The following is a 22,824-nucleotide window of genomic DNA, read 5'->3' on the forward strand; positions in this document are numbered from 1 at the left end:
TATTCTGGGCCAGGTGCGGTGGCTCACACCTGTAATCCCAACACTTCGGGAGGCTGAGGCAGGTGGATCATGAGGTCAGGAGTTCAAGACCAGCCTGGCCAACATGGTGAAACCCCATCTCTACTAAAAAGACAAAAATTAGCTGGGCATGGTGGCATATGCCTGTAGTCCCAGCTACTCAGAGGAGGGTGAGGCAGGAGAATTGCTTGAACCCAGGAGGCAGAGGTTGCAGTGAGCTGAGATCATATCATTGCACTCCAGCCTGTGCAACAGAGTGAGACTGTCTTAAAAAAAAAAAAAAAAATATATATATATATATATATATATATGCGCCTGGCATGGTGGCTCACACCTATAATCCCAGCACTTTGGGAAGTGGAGGCGGACGGATCATGCGGTCAGGAGATCGAGACCATCCTGGCTAACACAGTGAAACCTGGTCTCTACCAAAAATACAAAAAATTAGCCAGGCGTGGTGACAGATGCCTGTAGTCCCAGCTACTCCGGAGGCTGAGGCAGGAGAATGGCATGAACCTGGGAGGCAGAGCTTGCAGTGAGCCGAGATCGTGCCACTGCACTCCAGCCTGGGTGACAGAGCAAGACTCCATCTCAAAAATAAATAAATAAATAACATATATATATATATAAAATTCTGGAGCGACATGCAGACATGATATGATTTCATCTGTAAATATTTTAATGTGTATCTCAAAAAATACAGACTCTTTTCAAGAAACATCCGGCCTTGTACTGATGAAAAGTGTTCTCTAGACTGGGCGTGGTGGCTCATGCCTGTAATCCCAGCATTTTGGGAGGCTGAGGTGGGTGTATCATGAGGTCAGGAGTTCAAGACCAGCCTGACCAACATGGTGAAACCCCGTCTCTACTAAAAATACAAAACTTAGCTGGGCATGGTGGCGGGCACCTGTAATCCCAGCTACTCGGGGGGCTGAGGCAGAAAATTGCTTGAACCCGGGAGGCGGAGGTTGCAATGAGCTGAGATCGCGCCACTGCACTCCAGCCTGGATGACAAAGCGAGACTCTGTCTCAAAAAAAAAAAAAAAAAATGTTTTCTAAGCTGGTCATTTCTTGTGCAGGAGTCACCATCTGTCCTCAGAGCTGGTCAGTGGACAGGACAATTGGTCCTGTGCTAGGCACAATAATTCAGCTCCAGCCAGACCCTGCAGTCTCAGGTTCATGCCATTCTCCTGCCTCAGCCTCCGAGTAGCTGGGACTACAGGCGCCCGCCACCACGCCCGACTAGTATTTTGTATTTTTAGTAGAGACGGGGTTTCACCATGTTAGCCAGGATGGTCTCGATCTCCTGACCTCGTGATCCACCCGCCTCGGCCTCCCAAAGTGCTGGGATTACAGGCTTGAGCCACCGCGCCCGGCTCAATCTTATCGTAAGTGATCTGCCCGTCTCGGCCGCTTCACAGGGTTATTTTTATTTATTTTTTTAATTTCTGTTTTATTTTATATAGAGATGGTGTCTCATTTTGTCGCCCAGGCTGGTCTTGAACTTCTGGCTTCAAGCAAGCCTCCCACCTTGGCCTCCCAGACTCTAGAGTTTCTAATCAGAAGACCATCATGGAAGAATAGGGGAGGGGTCCCGGGGTGCTCTGGGCTTGGAACCTCGTCTTAGCCTCTTTATCTTAAGCCTTGGTCTAAAGCCTTCTTTGACTTCCCTGCTGAGTCCAGATCACACAAGCCCTGAATCTCCTTTGTAGCATTTAGAAGACTGCGTGACTACACAGTTGATCTGTGCCTGTATACCTACCATCCTGCCCTCAAGAGTTCAGTGCCTTAAAGGCAAGAGCCCTGTCTTGTTCGCATATTATCCCCAGCACCTACCACAGCTTGTAGCACATAGTAGGTGCTCACATCAGCCTTGTGAAATGAACCAGGGAAGTCAGGGGACCTGGATTCATTCACTGGATGTTTACTGAGCACCTACTCTGTGCCAGCCACTGTGCTAGATGCAAGGGAGGCAGCAGTTGTAGAAAAGGAGGGGAAAATCTTTACCTTCTCAGAGCTTACATTTTACTGGAAGACAATGAATGGGCAAGGAGATGGATGGACATACGCTATGGTACCAAGCCTTTGCTCCACTCTCACCTTGCTGGATGACCTGGGGTACGTCACTTCACCTCAATGAGCCTCAGGGTTCCCTTTTTATCGAGTGGAGAAGTAGGATGAGACAGTCTCCTTAGAATTGAAGGCATTCCCAGGGGATCTTCAGGGGCTTCTCAAACCTTGAAGCATCTTGCACCCAGTGTCAAAGCTTTAACTGCACGAGGACCCTGTTTGTTGCTTGGACTTGAGCCCAGGGTTGTGTGGGCCGGAAACCTGATGCTAGTGTTTTGGGAAAAGCATTGGCTCCGATGATTGCCAGGCCCCACCCCAGTGCAGATCATCGGGGACCCGTGTTTCTGCATCATCTTTCCCTGTTGGTGAACAGGCACCGCATAGGCACTTTGATACTGAGTTCTGGCTGAATCAGAACTTCTACGGTCACTGCCTAGAAGCTGGGGTGCCTCTAGCCCTGGGCTGTGAACTCCTGTCTATCCTTGTTATTCTCACCAGAACCTGAGGCTCAATGGAAGATAAATGGCAGGAGTCAGAAATATGGAGGTTGGTGTGTGGGGAAGGGGTTTGCCCCAGGAGCTCCAGCATCCCTTGGGGGACCAAGAAGCAATGAAGTGGGGTGTTTTTTGTCTGAGCTTGTGCAGGAGCCTCTTTTTTTTCTTTTTTTTCTTTTTTTTTTTTTGAGACGGAGTTTCGCTCTTGTGGCCCAGGCTGGAGTGCAATGACGTGATCTCGACTCACTGCAACCTCTGCCTCCCAGGTTCAAGCAATTCTCCTGCCTCAGCCTCCCGAGTAACTGGGATTACAGGCATGTGCCACCATGCCTGGCTAATTTTGTATTTTTAGTAGAGACGGAGTTTCTCCATGTTGGTCAAGTTGGTCTCGAACTCCTGACCTCAGGTAATCCATCCACCTCGGCCTCCCAAAGTGTTGGGATTACAGGCGTGAGCCACCGTGCCTAGCCGGAACTCTTTTTTCTTTTCACGGCCAGCCTCACTCCTGCACAGCCACGATCCTCACTCACTAAGTGGGTATCCCAGTGTTACAGAGAAAATGTCACCAAAAAGCTGGATATTGGGGTTCTGGAGTCAGGCTGGACTTGCCTCCGATCTCAACTCTACTGTGTGGAGCAGCAATGGAACCCTCCTGTGCTGCTGGTAGGACAACCAATTTGCAGACCAGTTTGGCAGTTTCTTGTAACATCCCCTTATCATGTGACCCAGCAATTCTGCTCATAGGGATCTACCCAAGAGAAATGAAAACTTAGGCCCACACAAAAACTTACACACAAATGCTTATAACAGCATTATTCATAATAGCCCCAGACTAGAAGCAAGCCAAATGCCCATCAACTGAAGAATGGATGTAGACATCTGTGGTCCATCCATGCAACAGAATATTACTTGTCTATAAAAAGGGATAAATCACCAGTGGACATTACAACATGGACAAACCTCAAAAGCCTTATATCACATGAAAGGAGCCAGCCATGAAGGGCACATGTTGTAGGATTCCATTTAGATGGAATGTCCAGAAAAAGGCACATCTGTGGAGTCAGAAAGCAGACTCTTGGTTGCCTAGGGCTGTGGGTGGGAAGGAAGATTGACCACAAACAGGCAACAGGAACCTTTTGGGGGTGGTAAAAATGTTCTAAAACTGGCTTGTGATGATGGTTGCCCAAATCTGTATATTTACTCATCAAACTGTACACTTACAGTGAGTAAATTCTATGGTGTGTAAATTATACCTCAGTAAAGCTGCTAAAACATGCAAAAGAAAACCAGAAACAGCCCTTGCTCCTTCCTAGCTATGCGGCCTGGGACAATCAGCTCCACTTCCTTGAGCCTCAGATTATTTATCTGTAAGATGGGAATGTAGTAAGGGAACCTCTGAATAAGCATATAGGGAGAATTTATGTAACAGAAGTGCATGGAAAACCCTTAGCTGGGAGCCTGGCACCTGGACAGGGCTCTCAGTCATGGGGGCTGTTGGTGTCATATTCATGGATCCAAAGAGACTATGGCCACAGAGCTCCTCCTTGCTGATGGCTGGCGGCTTTGTTCACTGGGCATTTCCAGTGCTCAGCATTCACTAGGCACTGTGAATATTCTCTGAGCATCACAGAGAAGCAAACAAAACAGAGCCCTTCTGCAGGTGTTCAGCACCCTTTGGGGAATCAGAGGAGAGGACAGGTGGTTGCAACCCAGCGTGACGGGCACACGGGGCTGTGGGAGCCCAGGGAGGACACCCTGACTAGACTGGGTATGGGAGGGCCTCAACAGAGGGTGTTGCCCTTGTGTCCTTGGCTGTCTTCAAAGGACATTTACCTCCGTGAACTCTGGTGAGGCTGATTCTGGTACAGGCCAGGGCAGGAAGGGCTTTCCAAGAGGAAAGGTCCCCAGCAGCACGACTTGAAGGTTTTTCTGAGCCTATTCCACTTTTTTCATTTCACAGCTGGGGAAACTGAGGGCCAGAAACTGAGGTAGGAACTGGCTAAGGTCTCTGGTGGAAGTGGGATTTGAACGCTGCTGACTTTGAAGCCTGTGTTAGTTTGGGTCCTCCAAGAAGCAGGCACCAAGACAGTATTGGACCAGCAGAGATTTACTGGGGACACACCTGTGCAGGTTAAGGGAGGGGCAGGAGCAGACAGGGAGAGCCTTCAGACCGCCATGCAGGGAGGAAGAGGAGGAAGGAAGGAAGGTCGGGCAGAAGGAGACTGAGACACAGCACGGCTCTAAGACCGTTTGGCCAGGTCAGTTGGAAGTCTCCAGTGGACCATTGACTGTTGGAGGAGTTCCTTGTCTCACAGGAATGAGTGGCACTAGTACTCCGGCATGCTAGGTCCTGGCTGGGAGCAGCCTAAGGGAAGCATGGCTTCAGTGCAAATGTGGTGATAGATCCAGGGGGTGCCCTCTGAAGTTAATCCGCTCTGCTCCCCTCAGCAAGGTCTTCTGAAGGAGATCTGAGTGGTGCATTTCCATGGCCACCACAAAGCCCAAGTTCCTGTGGCCTCCACCTCCTGGTGTGTTCTGATGAGAAAAGCTATTTGTTTCGGGACAGGACAGCAGCAAGGTTTTGAGCTGGAAATGGAAACGCTTAAAGACATAATCATAGGGACCACGTCCCAGGTACGCACTTGTTAATGTATCATCTCTGTGCTGAGCCCTTCAAATACGTGATTCTATTTAATCCTCACAGCAACAGAATGGGATGGGTGTTATTCTAGTCCCCATTTTATAGATGAGGAAACTGAGGCTCAGAGAAACCCTCAAGTTGCACTGCTGGGGACCTGTGAAGCTACTGAGTGGCTATTCTAACTGCTGCACATGGACACATAGTGGCCTGGAGTTAGGATGTGTTTTAGTCAAGACTCCTAGACGCCAGTTAGAGAAAACCAAATTCAAGCTGACTTAAGCACTGGCCCACATGAACTGAAAACTCCACGGGCAGTAGCTTCAGGCATGGATGGATCCAGGGACTTGAATGACGGGGACCTCCACTCTTTCCATCTCTTTGCTCTGTCTTCCTGTCTTTTGACGCCATTCTTAGGCATAGTCGCTTCCATCTTCAGACTTCTGCCCTTACCACTACTCTCCAGACAGAATGAGGCATCTCTTTCCCAGTCATTCAAGTGGAAACCTAATAATTGAGTCTCATTGGTTCTGCCAGAGTCAGGAGTCAGTCCTGCACTGAACACTGTGGCTGGAACAGTGGGACAGGTTGATTGACCAGGCCTGGGTCAGGTGGCCATTCCTGGAGTCCCAGGGTGGAGAGTGGGTGGGGTCCACCTCACCTCACCCCATATGGACTAGAGGTAGGGAGGATGGTAACCTCGGAAAATTGGGGTTCTGAGACCAGAAGAAGGGGAGATAAAGTCTGGGCAGGATGGGACACAGATGCTGGGGACCTAGTGGGAAGGGTGGAGGAGCTCCTGGGTGTGGTCTGCTGGCGTCTGAGCCCCTCTGCACAGTGGGGTAGGTAGAAGTCTTGCAAGCCTGACCGTCCCTCCACTTCCAGCGTCTACTGGGACTATGCCATGACCATCCGCCTGGAGGAGATTGTCTACCTGCACTGCCACCAGCAAGGTAGGGACTGTGGGGACAGGAAGGGGGCTGTGATCCTCTGATCCTCTTGGATCCCCTGCCTGTCTCCACCCCTGCCTATTCATTAGCGTTGTATGACAGTGATATGGTGGACACCCCATATTAGCTGTGCAACCTTGGGCAAGGGACCTCACCTCTCTGTGCTTCAGTTTCCCCATCTGTAACATGGGAATTACAACAGGACCCTCTCATGGGGTAGTTGTGAAGATGAAAGGATGGATGTTAAGGGCTCAGCATGAAATCCACCTATGGCTATGGCATTAGTTGCTGACACTAAGCACTGATAATGCTTAGATGACTCTGCCATCGATCAGCTGTGTGACCTTGGGGGAAGTTAACTTAACCTCTCTGAGCTTTGGTTTCATCATTTGTAAAATAGGCAGTAGTAGATAGGACTCTTAGGGATATTGTATTTCAATAAGACAGTGCCTCTAACATGCTGTGCTTATACTCAGTAAGTGCTCAATACATGCTAGCCAGAGTCAGCTACTGCCCCAAGACACGGGAAGTTGAAGGCTTCCATACAAAAATAGGTTGGGTAGATTTGTAAAGGATTCCTGAGGAGCGTAGGGTGCTAGGGGGCATCTTTTTCTTTTGGTGGTTAATGTCAGGAAGGTCAGCTTGGTTCTTCTTGACTTTGTCCTGTTGTCCCCAGTCAGAGGTGGATGGTGGGTGAGATGAGAGAGACTCCGGGGAGGTAAAAACTGCTCCTGACCTTTGCCCAGGCCTTTCCCAGAGCCTCAGAGCAGGATCCCTGGGTCTGGCTTGGCACCCCTGGGGGATGTGTTTGCAGGAAGGGGCTGTCACCGTGCCTCATAGTGACTTCCCACTGGGTCTTCTCTGGCTGCTGGTGGCGGCAGTGGACAGCGGCGGGACAGTGGTATTGGTCAGCCAGGACGGGATCCAGAGGCCGCCCTTCCGCTTCCCCAAGGGTGGGCACCTCCTGCAGTTCCTCTCGTGCCTGGAGAATGGGCTGCTCCCGCATGGGCAGTTGGACCCACCACTGTGGTCCCAGCGGGGTAAGGTGAGTGATCATGGGGACCCGGGGAGGCTGGGGTGGAGGCTGGTCACAGAGGGTGGTTGTTTTTGCCTGTGTGCCCTTATGTGGCTGTGTGGCCTCATGCGCTCCCCACTGATACCCTCAGACTAAGCAAGTTGTGGGGACAGGTGTGTCCCAAGGATCTTGCTTTGGGACATGTTCTTGCAGGGCAAAGTGTTTCCTAAACTGCGTAAGCGAAGCCCTCAGGGTTCTGCCGAGTCCACATCTTCAGACAAAGACGACGACGAGGCCACGGATTACGTGTTCAGGATCATCTACCCTGGCATGCAGTCGGAATTCGGTGAGCTGCTCTGTCCCGGGCCCCAGGGAGTCACCTGCTAACTGATGCTGAAAATGATTCCAGGTGTTTGAAACTAGAAGATGACAGATCTGGATTCTGGGGCTAACAGGAAGATCTGGAAACAAAGTTGGTTTCTTGGTAGCCTCAGTTCCCCCCCAAATAAGAACAATAACCACCCTCTACTTGTCTAATAAAGACACTAGGAGAGGTGGCCTGGGGTAGTGGCAATGGCATAGGTTCTGGAATCTTGGCTGAACTTGGGCAAGTCATCTCAGCCCTCTGTGCCTCAGTTTCCTCATCTGTAAAATGGGCATGTTCATAGCACCAGTTACATAAGTCATTCTGGGGATTAAACGAGGTAAGGCGGCCGGGCATGGTGGCTCACACCCATAATCCTGGCACTTTGGGAGGTCGAAATTTGGGAGGGAGCACTTTGGATTGCCCGAGCCCAGGAGTTTAAGACCAGCCTGGGCAACATGATGAAACCCTGTCCCTACAAAAAATACAAAAATTAGCCAGGCGTGGTGGCATGCATCTGTGGTCTCAGCTATTTGGGAGGCTGAGGTGGGAGGATCACCTGAGCCTGGGGAGGTCGAGGCTGCAATAAGGCGTGATTGTGTCATTGCACTCCAGCCTGGACAACAAAGTGAGGCCCTGTCTCAAAATAAATGCAAATTAAAATATTTTTTAAATGAGATAAGGCATTTCACACACATACAACACACTCAAATGTTGTTGTTGTTAATATTCTACTTCCCCTTATAAAGAGTCAATGAGATGATGAAATATTCATTGTAGAGCCCATGGAGTAAGGCCTCGCACACAGTAGGCCCTCAGTAAGTTGTAGCCAAACTTGACACCAATAGAGGCGAAGCACGTGAGATGATGGTGAATGGGAAGCAGGTTGCACGATGCCTTCGTGACACAGACGCGTAGCAAATGGAAGTTCTTACTGCTAAGAGCGTCATCATTGCGGGGCTATTGTGAGGATTCAGTGAATTAAGATTTGAAAAGTACTTAGAAGAGGGCCTGGCATTTATGAAGCATGGTATGGGTGTCTGTTAAACAAATCAGTATTGAGTGGTAGGCTCTTTCTGTTCACTTCATTTTATTTAACATGCAGCGGCCCTGATGTTCCCATCCAAGGATAATGGCTCTGAGCCTCCCTTTGCTGAAGGAGCCACGTGCTGGGCAGTGAGAGGCTCTTTTGAGAGCAGATGTCCTCCTGGACAAGGCTGGAATCCCTTAAGCACTACAGAGTGTCCTGAAGTGTACATGACCATGTCTGTTCCTGCCCTGGATCAGGGCCTCCCAGCCACTCCATGGAACCAGGTGCTCAAAATCCTGGCCAGACACCAAGGCTCTTGTGGGCCCCAAGGCTGAAAAGGCTCCATGTATGAGAGTGAAATCCCGTGGGATGCTGAGCAAGCTTCTGTCCTGTTGCCCGAGAACTTGGGCTTCCCACCCCTGTGAAGACCAACATTCATTAAGAGTTCCACTCGAGAGCCTGTTATCAGAGAGGGCTAGATCCCCTGTAGTTGCCTTCCCAGGAAACTCCACAGCTTCTCATCCAACAGGCAATGTGCACACTCCCGCTGGGAGCTAGGCAGAGTGCTGGGTGTTTAGTTTATTTGGAGATTCTCCATGTCATCCTCCTGTGGCTTGATGAAGGCCAGTGGAACAGACACTGGCTGTGCTCACCCACAACCTCAGCATTTCTCATTCTGTGCATGCTGTTCAGCTACCAACTGCAGCTCTCTGTCTCAGTATCTCTTTGCCTGAGGGTTTTCTCTGGCCGCAAGAGTCCCTTCTGGCCAGGGATGGGGCATATTGGAAGCATCAGGGAACCAGTGCCTCTCTGGAGCAGCCCTCAGCTCATGGCTGATAGGAGTTAGTGTATCAACGTCCCAGCTCCCTCTCCCTTTGTGAGGCAAACTCTGACATACATGTTCTGCACAGACTCCTAGAGCTTCCTTGGAAGATTAAGCATAGTTACCTCTATTGGTAACTTGCTTGGCCACTAACCCTTTACTCCCTCCCCTTTTCTTCTTTTGTCTCAGTTTGCCCCTCCCTTACTGATGTGCCTTTGGAACTTGCACTTGGATCCTCGTCTGCCCTTGAGGAAACACCCAACTAATTCAGTTTATCTAGAATTGGACATCTGAACCTTAGTGTTACTGTCATTTGGGATGGAATAATTCTTTGTTGTAGGAGGTGGTCCTGTGCATTGTGGGATGTTGAACACCCGCTAGATGCCAAGTAGCAAACTTACTTTGCTCTAAGTTGTGACAACCAGATATGTCTCTAGGCATGGCCAGGTGTCCTCTGAAGGGTGGCAAAATTGCCCCTGGTTGAGAGCCATTGGTTTAGAGAAAAGAATGCATCACTGTATTGAGCTCTGCCACTGCGGTGTGGTTAAGTGACCTGTCCTCCACAGACCTCACTTCCTTCTCTGTAGAATGGGGTAACAGCACTCCCCACCAGCATCATATTCTGAGGAATCAGCAAGATCATTCCTAAAACACCTGGTGACCTGACATGGGGCCTGGCGCTTGGCAGATGCTTAGTAAGCAATAGCAGATATCGTGTCTTGAGTGCCACTGTGTGCCAGGCCCACTTCTGTCCATTGTCCCGCTGTCCCTATCTTAATTCATTCCATCCTCACCATAGCCCTCCCAGGTTGTCATCACCATCCCCCATTTTGCAAGGAGGAAACTGATTCACAGAAGGGTTAAGCGACCAGTCCAGGATCACATAACTAATTCTTGTCATGGCTGGGATTTGAACGTAGGAGGTCTCGCTCCAGAGCCTGTGCCTGTAACCACCACTCCATGCACATCGTTTTGACTGGCAGGGAGCAGGCATTGTGCTTTCACTGCCTTCATTCTCAAGGTCAGCTTCAACCCACATGGAAATGGCAACCGCATCCTTGGTTGATTTTCTGGGGCTTGAGCCTCACAGGCTTAACAAAAACAGTCATCTTACGGTTTCCATCTGTGACAGGTTTCTATCTGTGAGAGGTATGAAGTTCTTTCTGAAAGAGGGCCTAAATCAGAAGTCAACAAACCCCTTTTCATGGGCCAAATTCGGCCCATTCACCTGTTTTTGTAAATAAAGATTATATATAATCTCGCTCTGTTGCCCAGGCTGGAGTACAGTGGTGCAATCGTGGCTCACTGCAGCCTCGACCTCCTGGGCTCAATTGATCCTCCCACCTCAGCCTCCTGGGTAGCTGGAATCACAGGCACAAGCCACCATACCTGCCTACTTTTTTTTTTGATTTTTTGTAGAGATGGGGTTTTGCCATGTTGCCCAGGCTGGGCTTAGAACTTCTGGGCTCAAGCAACTCATCCGCCTCGGGCTCCCAAAGTCCTGGGATTGCAGGAGTGAGCCACCTCCCAGCCCCTTGATTGTGTTTCTATTGGATAGTGCTGGTCTAGCGTGGGATTTCTCAGCCTCAGCACTGTTGACATTTAGGGCTGAATAATTTCTTGTGTGGGGGTTGCCTTGTGTACGATGTTGAGCAGCATCCCTGACCTCCAGCTACTAGACAACAGTAGCACCTAATTAATCCCCAAGGCGTGAAAACCCAAAGTGTCTCCAAACATCGACAGGATTGCCCAGGTTGAGAACAGATGGTGTGGAGAGAAGTGCCTATGAGAAACCAGCTGAGGTAGAAAGAGTAGGATGACAGTCAAGTCCTCAGGCCAGGCACAGTGGCTCATGCCTGTAATCCCAGCACTTTGGGAGGCTGAAGTGGGAGGATGGCTTGAGCCCAGGAATTCGAGACCAGCCTGGGCAACATGGCGAAACTCCATCTCTACAAAAAATTTTAAAAACATGAGCTGGCCATGCTGGCATGTGCCTGTAGTCCCAGCTACTCAGGAGACTGAGGATGGAGGATCACTTGAGCCTGGGAGATCAAGGCTGCAGTGAGCCATGTCTGTGCCACTGTACATCAGCCTGGATGACAAAACAAGACCCTACCTCAAAAAAAAAAAAAAAAAAAAAAAAAAAAAGAAAGTCAAATCCCCTGAGTTGGGATCTTGGCTCCTCTGCTTATTAGTTGGGTGGTCTTGGGCGTGTTGCTTAAACTCTCCATGCCTCAGTTTTCCAATCTGTAAAAGGGGATAATGATAGTACTGTACTCAGTAGGGACAGCTGTTGTTAGGGGAAAGAGGAGAGGGACTTCAGTCAAAAAAGACTAGATATGTCCTTATCTTAATTCATTCCGTCCTCACCATAGCCCTCCCAGGTTGTCATCACCATCCCCCATTTTGCAAGGAGGGATGACTTGCAAATGGCCTACCGCCTGGCAGGGCTTTGGGTGATTAAGTTGTGCCATCATTCTGAGCCTCAGTTTCTTCTTCTGCAAAGCGGAAGAGGGAGGATGCATCCCTCACAGGGTCGTGAAGGACAATAACTGGTTTCCTTAGGTTTGCTCAGGTCGCAAACTGCCTAGCCTGACACTCAGCACATAGTAGGCACGTTATAAAAATCGGCATTCTTTCTTCTAATTGAACACAGTATATGTGGAATCTGTGTGGAGCCAGGGAGGGGGAGGTTTGGAGCCCCCAGAAACGGACTCTTCCAGCTATCTCAGTGTCCTGAGGTGGCTCCGAACCCCCACCTCACTGGTTCTTTCTGTTTTGTATCTCAAGTTGCCCCCGACTTCTTAGGCAGCACTTCCTCCATCTCTGTGGGCCCTGCCTGGATGATGGTTCCTGCAGGCCAGTCCATGCTGGTGGTGGCCAGAGGGAGTCAGTGGGAGCGAGCCAGATGGGACACTACTCTCCCCACGCCGAGCCTGAAGGAGCAGCCCCCCAGTAATGTCTGGGATCTCCCCTTCCCTGGGGGCTGGGTGCCAGCCACCTCTGCCATGTTGTCATTTGAGTCCTAGTCCCAAGGGAGATGGAGGCAGGAAGGGAGATGGAGACAGAGAGATTGATGCCCTCCTGCTGTCTAGCCTCCACCCTATGGAAGGCAGCTTGCAGTGTTGTAGGTTCAGTAGCAAAGGGATCAATTGGTGTTATCTGTGTGGATGCGAGTGTGAGAGGCTGAGATGGAGGAAGGCACGGTTACCACGCTTGGGCTAAACTGGTCAGTGCACCCCTGAGAACGCTTGGGCTAAACTGGTCAGTGCACCCCTGAGATTGGCTAAGAACTGGGGCTATTTTTCTAGAACATTTTACAGGGGCTTACTGGTCTTCCTTGGCTAGCTCATGGGTGAGTTACATGGGGAAGAATAGTGTAACAAGCCACATTTGGTGGCTGCGAGAACTACATCATATAGCAGCTTCCTCTTCTGTCAGTGGGTAGGGGCTGACCTTGTCAGCTACGGAGCTCCGACAGCCAGAGGACCAGTTCCACAACTCTCCCTTACCTTGGGGCCCAAGGGAAGAGTCAGGGTATTACCAGCTGTCCTGTGGGGACCATGACACATGGGAGAAAAAGTGTGCCACTCTCTTCACTTCCTACAACAGGGATTACAAAACTAAGACTCGGCCTGGCGCGGTGGCTCAAGCCTGTAATCCCAGCACTTTGGGAGGCCGAGACAGGCGGATCACGAGGTCAGGAGATGGAGACCATCCTGGCTAACACAGTGAAACCCCGTCTCCACTAAAAAATACAAAAAAAAAACTAGCCGGGCGAGGTGGCGGTGCCTGTAGTCCCAGCTACTCGGGAGGCTGAGGCAGGAGAATGGCATGAACCCAGGAGGCAGAGCTTGCAGTGAGCTGAGACGTGGCCACCGCACTCCAGCCTGGGCAACAGAGCGAGACTTCGTCTCAAAAAAAAAAAAAAAAAAAAAGAAAAAGAAAAAGAAAACTAAGACTCATGAGCTAAATTCAGCCCCATTCTGTACCAGCCTATGAGCTAAGAATGGTTTTTCAATTTTTAAATGATCCAAAAAAGCCAAAAGGAGAGTAATACTTTGTGACATGAAAATGATACAACATTCATATTTCAGTATTTATAAATAAAGTTTTATTTATTTTACTAGAATGTGCGCACGCTTCCTTTTTAACATTTTGTTTATGGCTACTTTTGCACTACAACAACAGAGTCAAGTGCTTATGACAGAGACCAAACGGCTTGCAAACGCTAAAATATTTACTAGCTGTCCCTTTGCAGGAAAAGTTTATGGATCCCTGTTTTAAAGAAAATAAAGCTTTTGTGCCTGTCTAGGACTACCAAGAGGCCAGGAAATTGACTATAGAAATTGTAATGCGAATGTCCCCAGTATGTTTGTTACGTGGCTTTGTAGACACTGCAGTTTTTATGAAGCTGAGAAAGAAAAATAAAGGAAGCTATGAGTGCTGTATCCTGAGAATGGCTGGTCAGGAATCACCAGTGTCCACAAGTTGGGAAATCAGAGTCTGTCGAATGTACTTGCTGTATCAAAATTGCTTTAGAAATACAGATTTGAGAGCTCTGTCTCCAGGATTTAGTTGAGTAGGCCAGAGTGTGAGGCAGTCATACTGCTTTTTAACAAGCCTCCCACATGATTTTAGGGAGTCGCTAATATGTTTGAGACCCACTTGGTGGAGCAGCTTTAGCCTCAGAACCATGGACAGCGCAGGTGCCCTCTTCATCAGCAGGGGCTTCACTGGGTCTCTGGCACTTGGGTGCCCTGCCTCATCTGTTGAGTCAGGCTCCCTTCCATCTCACCCGTGAGGCCTGTCTCTTCTCCAGAATCACCCAGCAGGCTCCCCTTCCCTCCTGCAGCATCCTGTTAGTATGACTAAGTGACAACATGGTGAGGTTTGGCTTCCTGCTCTGGGATTGGGCCTGTTTTCTTGGCTCTTGGCTCTCTGTGTCCTCTTCTTTTCTCTTTGGCTGTCATCAGCTCTGCCCATCTCTCAGGGCCACCAGATTTTGGTGGTGGCTTTCATTGGATCAGGCAGACTCAAGGATGTTCGGGGCTGCTGTTTCCTACTGTCACCTTCAGGGTCTTTTCCTATCTCTGTGCTGGCTGGGGCGGGTGAACTGCTTGCTCTGGGGTGAGATTTCTGTGACCCACATAGGCTTAACCAGGGTGATTCTTCTGCCCCTCCTTCTATCCACCACAGTGCCCCAGGATCTGATGGATGTCTCCGTGAGCAACCTCCCATCCCTATGGCAACCCAGTCCCCGGAAGTCCTCCTGTTCCTCCTGTTCACAGAGTGGCTCGGCTGATGGTGGCTCAACCAATGGCTGCAACCACGAGAGGTATGAGGAGCCTGAGCTGCTGATGGAGGAAGCTGAAGGATGTACCAGAGATCTGTAGATGCCCATATCTTACCCTGGCCTGAATTCAGAATGACATAACCTGTGGACTCAGGCAGATATGGGTTAAATCCTGGCCATGAAATCCTAGCTGTTAAAGGGTCACATGTATTAGTCAGGATAAACAAGGTTATGGTGCAGTAACAAACAGTCCTAACATCTCAGTGGCTTTTTTATAACAAAAGTTTATTTATCATGCATGCTGTGTTTCTATCTTGGGTCATCTGGTGCTATTTTTTCCACACTAAAGGGCCTGGGTGATGGAGCAGCTACCATCTTGAATGTTGCCAGTCACAGTGACAGGGAAAGGTAACTCTGCAGAGATTGGAACCCACAATAAAAAGGCTCTGCCCAAAAGCAGCACATGTCATATCCACTCACAGCCCATTGGCCCCATCCACAAGGGGACAGCAAGTGCAGCCCTACCATACACCTAGAAGGCAGAATGATCCCAGAACTATAATTTAATGACAACCACATCTCAGTTTGCGCCTCCACACAGTGGAAATTCCAGTTCTTACTTTATATGGCTGTGGTAAGGACCAGCTCAGGTAATGGTTTAAAGTGGCCAGAATGTGGCACCTGCACATGGTACTGTTCAGTAAATGTCACTTCCTGTTTTGTTGTATAAAGTTAAATCTCAAGCTCATCTCCTGTTTGCCCATAGATCTTTTGTCTCTTTGAAACTATTCAGCCAGTTCATGAGACTAGTTTTGTTTTCACCTGGTCCAACCTGGCCTGGCCTGAGAGAATGGAACCCTTTTGTCCTTGCGGGGCTTCTGTCCCAGTGGATGGTCCAGTCATCAGCCATAGGATGTAAGAGGTGGGAGTCGGCATCAAATTTTTGAAGTCATCCAACCCCCTGGTTCCTCAGGGTGTGGTCTGTGAACCAACATCAGCACCTGGGCAAATTCAGAACCTGTATTTAACATGGTTTCAAGACCATGTGTATACTTTGAAGTTTGAGAAGTGCTAATATTACTGGAGATTCTTTTTTTTTTTTTTTTTGAGACAGAGTCTCTCTCTGTCGCCCAGGCTGGAGTGCAATGGGGTGATCTCGGCTCACCTCCCATGTTTAAGCAATTCTCCTGACTCAGCCTCCTGAGTAGCTGGGACTACAGGCACGCACCACCATTCCTGGCTAATTTTTGTGTTTTTAGTGGAGATGGGGTTTCACTATGTTGTCCAGGCTGGTCTCGAACTTCTGACCTCAAGTGATCTGCCTGCCTCGGCCTCCCAAAGTGCTGGGATTACAGGCGTGAGCCACTGCACCCGGCCTGGAGATTCTCTTATTGTGCATCAGAATCACCTGGCCTAGGTGGCAAGACATACCAGTTCCTGGACTACTTCCTAGAGGTCTTGACTGAGTAGGTATGTGCGGGACCCAGGAATCCACATGTTGGAGAAACTCTGAGTAACTCTTGGGCTGATGGTCCATGGACCAGTGAGAAAGGCTGCTATAACCCATTGCCCCCTCTCCTGTTGTAGCATCTGCTTACACACCTTGAGTGATGGAGAACTCACTACCTTGCAGAAAGCAAAGTCTACAGTGGGAAAGCTGTTGATGCGATCCTGTTCTCATGTAACCTGAGCAAGTCTGAGCCTCACCAACCTGAGGGCACAAAGGGGGACTCTTTCCTGCTTAATGTTCCTACCTGCCTCCGTATGCCTAAGTGGAGGACGTCAGCTATGCTCCTCCTGCCCTGCCCCAGTCTACCTGTTTTTCTGGATGTCTCCTGGGATATCCTGAGAATAAATACGCAGATATTCTTCCATTCTATCCTCTACGAGAGTGTACAACACTCCCTTCAGTGTCCTGGATTTCTCCAACAATGCTAGAATCTGACTCCTCTCACCTCTTTTAGCCAAAAAAATTCCCAAAAATTCCCAAAGAGAAGCTTTGAGACGTCACCTACTTAGCAATCAGTCAGATTCCGAATCCCAATTTGGTTTAGCTTGATTCAGCTGGATCACTTTAGAAATCAGAATGCTTTCTGCAAGGGATAGAAACCTACTTCAAACTGGTTCAAGTGAAAAAGGAAATGTGTTGGCATAACTGAGAAGTTCAGAGACACAGTGGCTTCAGGCATGGCTGGATACAGATGATCGAAATAGGAATCTCTGTTTCTTCAGCTCTTGGCTCTGCTTGCCTCTATGATGGTTCCATCCTCAGACAGGCGCTTCCTATGCAGTGGCAAAGATGGCTCCCAGCAGCCACTGCCCGATATCCCACTGGCTTAGAAACCCAAGCAGAGAAGTGTCTGTTACCTAGTAATTCCAACAAAAGTCCCAGGGCTAATTCTCACTGGCTCAGGTTGGGTCACATGACCATCTCTGCCCCAATCACTATGACTCCAACCTGAGTCCTGTAGTGGGCAGAGTCATCCCCATGCAAACCACACAGACAGAGAGTTGTGGAGAGCGTGATTTCTCAGGGGAATATTGGGGCTGGTAGCAGAAGAGGCGATAATGCTGTACAAGTAGAGATAATAGGTGCCCTCCCTACAGTCCCCCTGATTGGTTGATTTTAATCTGCCCTCTAGAGATAACACATGGTTACCCTCTCCAGAAAATCTGGGCTGTGTTTGGATCTATTCTAAGCATCTCCCTCTTTCTCCACCTGCAGGGCTCCCCTGAAACTTCTCTGTGACAATATGAAGTACCAGATCCTCTCCAGAGCCTTCTATGGATGTACGTATAGGGCTTCATTGCCAGTGTGTCTCCGTGGAGCAGCTATTGGTGCCTGCTGTATGCCAGCAACATCAAGAGATACTGGCTCTGGAATTTGGACCTCTCCTTCTCTATTCCCTAAATGTCTGGTTTTAGTGACATTACATGAACCTCTCTGAGCCTCAGTTTCCTTGTCTACTGACGGGAGAAATTTTATCCCTGGGTCTTGACAGTGGGGTCCCCTGGGGGCAGAGATTTGGTTTAATCACCACTGCATCCCCAGGTGCTGCAGCGGAGGACTTGTTTTCAGGATTGAATGAGGACCATGTAGAAAGCCCCTAGCGCCTAGTATTGCATGCTGTAGATGCTCAATGAATGTCAGTTTCCTTCTCTCATGAGCAGAAGCTGCAGCACGAGTAAGGTGACCTTATCCCTCCCCCAAAACTTAAATATTAAATTCATAATACTTATGTTCTGATTATTTCCATTTAACAGATGAAGACACTAAGGCACAGAGAGGCAAAATGACTTGTCTAAGGTCACACAGCTAACAAGCAGCAGAGCTGGGACTCAGATCCTGGCCTGTCTGACTCCAAAAGCTTTGTGTTTTCCTCTCTGCTGTCTTTTCTTTTCTTTTCTTTTCTTTTTTTTTTTTTTTTGAGACAGAGTCTCGCTCTGTCACCCAGGCTGGAGTGCAGTGGCGTGATCTCCGCTCACTGCAGCCTCCGCCTCCTGGGTTCACGCCATTCTCCCGCCTCAGCCTCCGGAGTAGCTGGGATTACAGGTGCCCACCACCACACCCGGCTAATTTTATGTATTTTTAGTAGAGACGGGGTTTCACTGTGTTAGCCAGGATGGTCTTGATCTCCTGACCTTGTGATCCACTCACCTCGTCCTCCCGAAGTGCTGGGATTATAGGCATGAGCCACCATGCCTAGCCTTTTTTTTTTTTTTTTTTTTTTGAGGGAGAGTCTCACTCTGTCGCCTAGGCTGGAATGCAGTGGCGTGATCTCAGCTCACTGCAAGGTCCACCTCCCAGGTTCATGCCGTTCTCCTGCCTTAGCCTCCCGAGTAGCTGGGATTACAGGCACCTGCCACCACACCCAGCTAATTTTTCTGTTTTAGTAGAGACGGGGTTTCACCATGTTGGCCAGGCTGGTCTCAAAACTCCTGACCTCAGGTGATCCACCCACCTCAGCCTCACAAAGTGCTGGGATTACAGGCATGCGCCTTCATGCCCGTCGCCGCTGTCTTGATTTTTCGGTTTTATTTCCCCAGCCTCACAGCCTATATGGGGAAGATGAAATGTGTGTGTATATTCAGGGATTCTAGAAATATCTTAATACAACCTGCATGGGCCTGTGAAACAGCAGTGGCGCTCACACCCTGAGTGCCTGGAGAGGCGGGGAGAGTGTGACTCCACTAGGGCAGGGGTTTTATCTGTTCTGTTACCACCCATCCGCAGTGCCTAATGCAGGACCTGGCACGAAGCAGGCTTTGGGCAAGTATTTATTAGACCCAAATGGAAGCTCTTCCTGCAGGAAGGGGTGGGGGGTTGAGATGGGTCTGGAACAATGTTGTTGGTCGATGTGGCTCATCTGTGACGGTGACTGAGACCCCGAGTTCTGGAGCGAGGTGGCCTGGTTTCAGATCCCAGCGATGTGACTTGGGCATGTGACATAACCAGTTTGTACCTCAGTTTACTCCATCTATAATATGGAGATAATGGTCAGGCATGGTGGCTCATGCCTGTAATCCCAGCACTTCCAAAGGCCGAGGCGGGCGGATCACCTGAGGTCAAGATTTCGAGATCAGCTGGGCTAACATGGTGAAACCCCATCTCTACTAAACATACAAAAAAAATTAGCCGGGTGTGGTGGCGCACGCCTGCAGTCTCTGCTACTCGGGAGGCTGAGGCAGGAGAATCGCTTCAACCCAGGAGGCGGAGGTTGCAGTGAGCCAAGATCACACCATTTTACTCCAGCCTGGGCGACAGAGCGAGACTCCGTCTCAAAAAGAAAAAAAAAGATGGAGATAATAGTAGTAACTAATTTCTAGGGTTGTGGGAAGAAGGGGATGAGTTAAGTTACGTAACTCTGGGAATAGCTCCTTGCCATGCAGTGTGTGTTGTGTGTTAGCTATTATATCATCGTCGTCATCCTCCTCCTCCTCATCATCACTATGATTGTCTCTTTTGTTAAGATTTAGTCTGCAGTCTCCAGAAGGTCCAGGGTTCTCTCTGAGAATTGAGGATGAAATAGTCTTGGAGAGCCAGAAGGAAGGGGCACAGCCAGAGCAAACAGCAGAGGCTGGCATTTGCTCAGGCACTTTACCTAACATCCTCCAGGTGCCAGTGTGGGCCAGATAAGGGGTGGCATGTTGGTAGGCATGCTTTAAGAAGGCAGGGCCATCTTTGAAAGCAAACTTGGTGCCCCTTCAGCATCTCCCTGGTTACTGACTTAGGGGGGTCTTTTTAATTCGGCTGCAATTTTTGTTTTCTTTTTTTAAAATTTAAAATTTCTATTTTTATTTTAGGTTTTTTGAGACAGGGTCTCGCCTTGTCATCCCAGCTAGAGTGCAGTGGCACAATTACGGTTCACTGCAGCCTCTACCTCCCTGGCTCAAGCGATCCTCTCACCTCAGCCTCCCAAGTAGCTGGAACTGCAGGCGTGAGTTGCTGGAACTACAGGCACGTGGCACCATGTCTGGCTAATTTTTTGTATTTTTTTTGTAGAGATATGGTCTCACTTTGTTGCCTAGGCTGGTCTTGAACTGCTGGGCTCAACAGATCTGCCCACCTAGGCTTCCCAAAGTGCAGGGACTACAGGCTTGAGCCACTGGACTGCCCTGTTTTTTATTTATTTTTTGATACATATATTGTGTTTGTCCATATTTTAGGGGTACATAGGATATTTTGATAGATGTATGCATTGTGTATTGATCAAGTCCATGTCATTGTGAAATTCATCACTTCAAACATTTATCTTCATTTGGGGAACATGACGGTTCTTCTTTAATAGCTATTTTGAAATATACAGTAAATTATTAACTATAATTTCCCTACTATACCATCCAATACAAGAGCATATTCCATCTAACTGTATTTTTGTACCATTAACCAACGTCTCTGCATCCTCCTCCTACCTCCTTCCCTTCCTAGCCCCTGGTAACCACCAGTCCACTCTCTACCTCCATGAAAACTACATTTTTAGATTCCATTGTAAGTAAGAACATATGATATTTGTCTTTCTGTGCCTCGCGTTTTTTGCTTAACATAACCTCCAGTTCCATCCACGTTGCTGCACATGACAGGATTTCATTCTTTTTATGGCTGAATATTCCATTGCATTTGTATACCACGGTTTCTTTATCCATTCATTCATTGATGGACACTTAGGTTCATTCTGTATCTCGGCTATTGTGAAGGGTGCTGTGGTAAACATGAGGGTGCAGATATCTCTTTGATTTCCTTTCTTTTGGATAAATACTCATTCAGCTGCAATTTGAACAGGAGTTGTCCACATTTCACATTCTCTTTCTTGCTGTATGGATTAGAGGCAGACAGAGGCACAGCAAGCCCACAGAGTCACTGGCCACCTTCCTTTCTGCCGCTTCTCTGCCTCTAGCCTATGAGTTAAATGCTTTGGCTTAGAGCAGAGAAGGGTGCCATCATCCTGACTGAGGCTGAGGAAGGTGATAAGACTTCCCTGTGGTTATAAAGCTATTTAGCAGTCCAGCCAGCAAGTGTATCAAGCTCCATCTTCCTTGTCTGGAAAAGGGGAAGTTGACGAGAATTCACTGAGTCATGGCGTTTAGTAAGAACAGGAGTGGGCCAGGTGCAGTGGTTTGTGCTTGTAATCCCAGCACTTCAGGAGGCTGAAGCAGGAGGATCACTTGAGTCCAGGAGTTCGAGGCCAGCCTGGGCAAGATGGTGAAACCTCGTCTCTACAAAAAATAAAAAATTAGCCAGACATGCTGGCTCGTGCCTCCAGTCCCAGCTACTCAGGGGGCTGTGGTGAGAGGATTGCATCAGCCTGGGAGGTAGAGGCTGCGGTGAGCCATGATAATAATAAATAATAGAGCAAGACCCTGTCTCGAAACAAAAATTTTTAAAAATGGGGGGGTGGGACAGCATTTGGGAGGCCCCATGAGACAAGGTGAGGGGCTTCAGGTGGTGGATGATGACACTTGCCCTCCCTCCCTCAACAGGGCTGGCCTACTGCAGACACCTGTCCACCGTGAGGACCCACCTGTCAGCCCTGGTCAATCACATGATCGTGTCTCCGGACTTGCCCTGCGATGCTGGACAGGGGCTGACAGCCGGGATCTGGGAGCAGTACCTTCAGGACAGCACAGTAAGGCTTAGCCGGGCTTGCTCTGCAGTGTGCAGAGGCTCCGGGGGGTCATCTTTTTTTTTTTTTTTTTTTTGAGACGGAGTCTCGCTCTGTCGCCCAGGCTGGAGTGCAGTGGCCGGATCTCAGCTCACTGCAAGCTCCGCCTCCCGGGTTTACGCCATTCTCCTGCCTCAGCCTCCCGAGTAGCTGGGACTACAGGCGCCCGTCACCTCGCCCGGCTAGTTTTTTGTATTTTTTAGTAGAGACGGGGTTTCACCGTGTTAGCCAGGATGGTCTCGATCTCCCGACCTCGTGATCCGCCCGTCTCGGCCTCCCAAAGTGCTGGGATTACAGGCTTGAGCCACCGCGCCCGGCGGGTCATCTTATTATCTGAGAAATAAGCCCAGGACTCGAGCTGATGTGCCTGGATTCTGCATATGCAAATTGGAGTTCCCCTTCTCTTCTTGAGAGTTCCAAGACCTACAGCTCACTTCTGCCCATGAGTAGGGAGATTGAATGGGAGGTAAAACATATGCTCACCTGGAAGGAGTAAAGAACAAATCGGTCTATAAGCATTTATTATTAAGCATCAGCTGGGCCGGACACGGTGGCTCACGCCTGTAATCCCAGCACTTTGGGAGGCCCAGGCAGGTGAATCACTTGAGGTCAGGAGTTCGAGACCAGCCTGGCCAACATGGTAAAACCCCATCTCTACTAAAAATACAAAAATGAGCTTGCCATTATGGTTGAGTACACCTAAGACTAAAGTGAAATAGGCTTTTAATATTGGAATGTGAATAGGTGAGAGGGAACAGGCCCCGGGGCCCTTCAGGGCAGCCTTCCCACCGCGCATGTGCAGTTAGGACCTGCTGGCCCCGCAGCTTGACTAATTGTAGCTGCAAAACCTTTGCCTGAAAATGAAATTTTAGAAAACAGACAAACTCAACCCCACAATGCATCACATACCTGTTAAAGTCATCCTAGTGTGCACAAAAGATATTAGTGTATGATGTAGCAGCTAGA

General features: G+C 49.1%; 1 protein-coding gene across 4 annotated transcripts in view; it reads left to right on the forward strand.

The window, feature by feature from the left end:
• SGSM1 (small G protein signaling modulator 1) overlaps positions 1–22,824 on the forward strand; it is a 119,571-nt gene that overhangs the window by 53,792 nt on the left and 42,955 nt on the right. For 2 of the 4 annotated variants that reach the window (XM_025399483.1, XM_025399485.1), the window contains exons 10-16: positions 6,106–6,173; positions 7,052–7,215; positions 7,399–7,531; positions 12,193–12,357; positions 14,602–14,740; positions 17,424–17,488; positions 21,677–21,822. In XM_025399483.1, the coding sequence (XP_025255268.1) occupies positions 6,106–6,173; positions 7,052–7,215; positions 7,399–7,531; positions 12,193–12,357; positions 14,602–14,740; positions 17,424–17,488; positions 21,677–21,822 (880 nt within the window). The remainder of the gene's footprint in view (positions 1–6,105; positions 6,174–7,051; positions 7,216–7,398; positions 7,532–12,192; positions 12,358–14,601; positions 14,741–17,423; positions 17,489–21,676; positions 21,823–22,824) is intronic. The other 2 variants (XM_025399484.1, XM_025399486.1) reach the window with 1 other exon arrangement.

The sequence above is a fragment of the Theropithecus gelada genome, chromosome 10 (assembly GCF_003255815.1).
Source record: "Theropithecus gelada isolate Dixy chromosome 10, Tgel_1.0, whole genome shotgun sequence".
Classification (NCBI taxonomy): domain Eukaryota; kingdom Metazoa; phylum Chordata; class Mammalia; order Primates; family Cercopithecidae; genus Theropithecus; species Theropithecus gelada.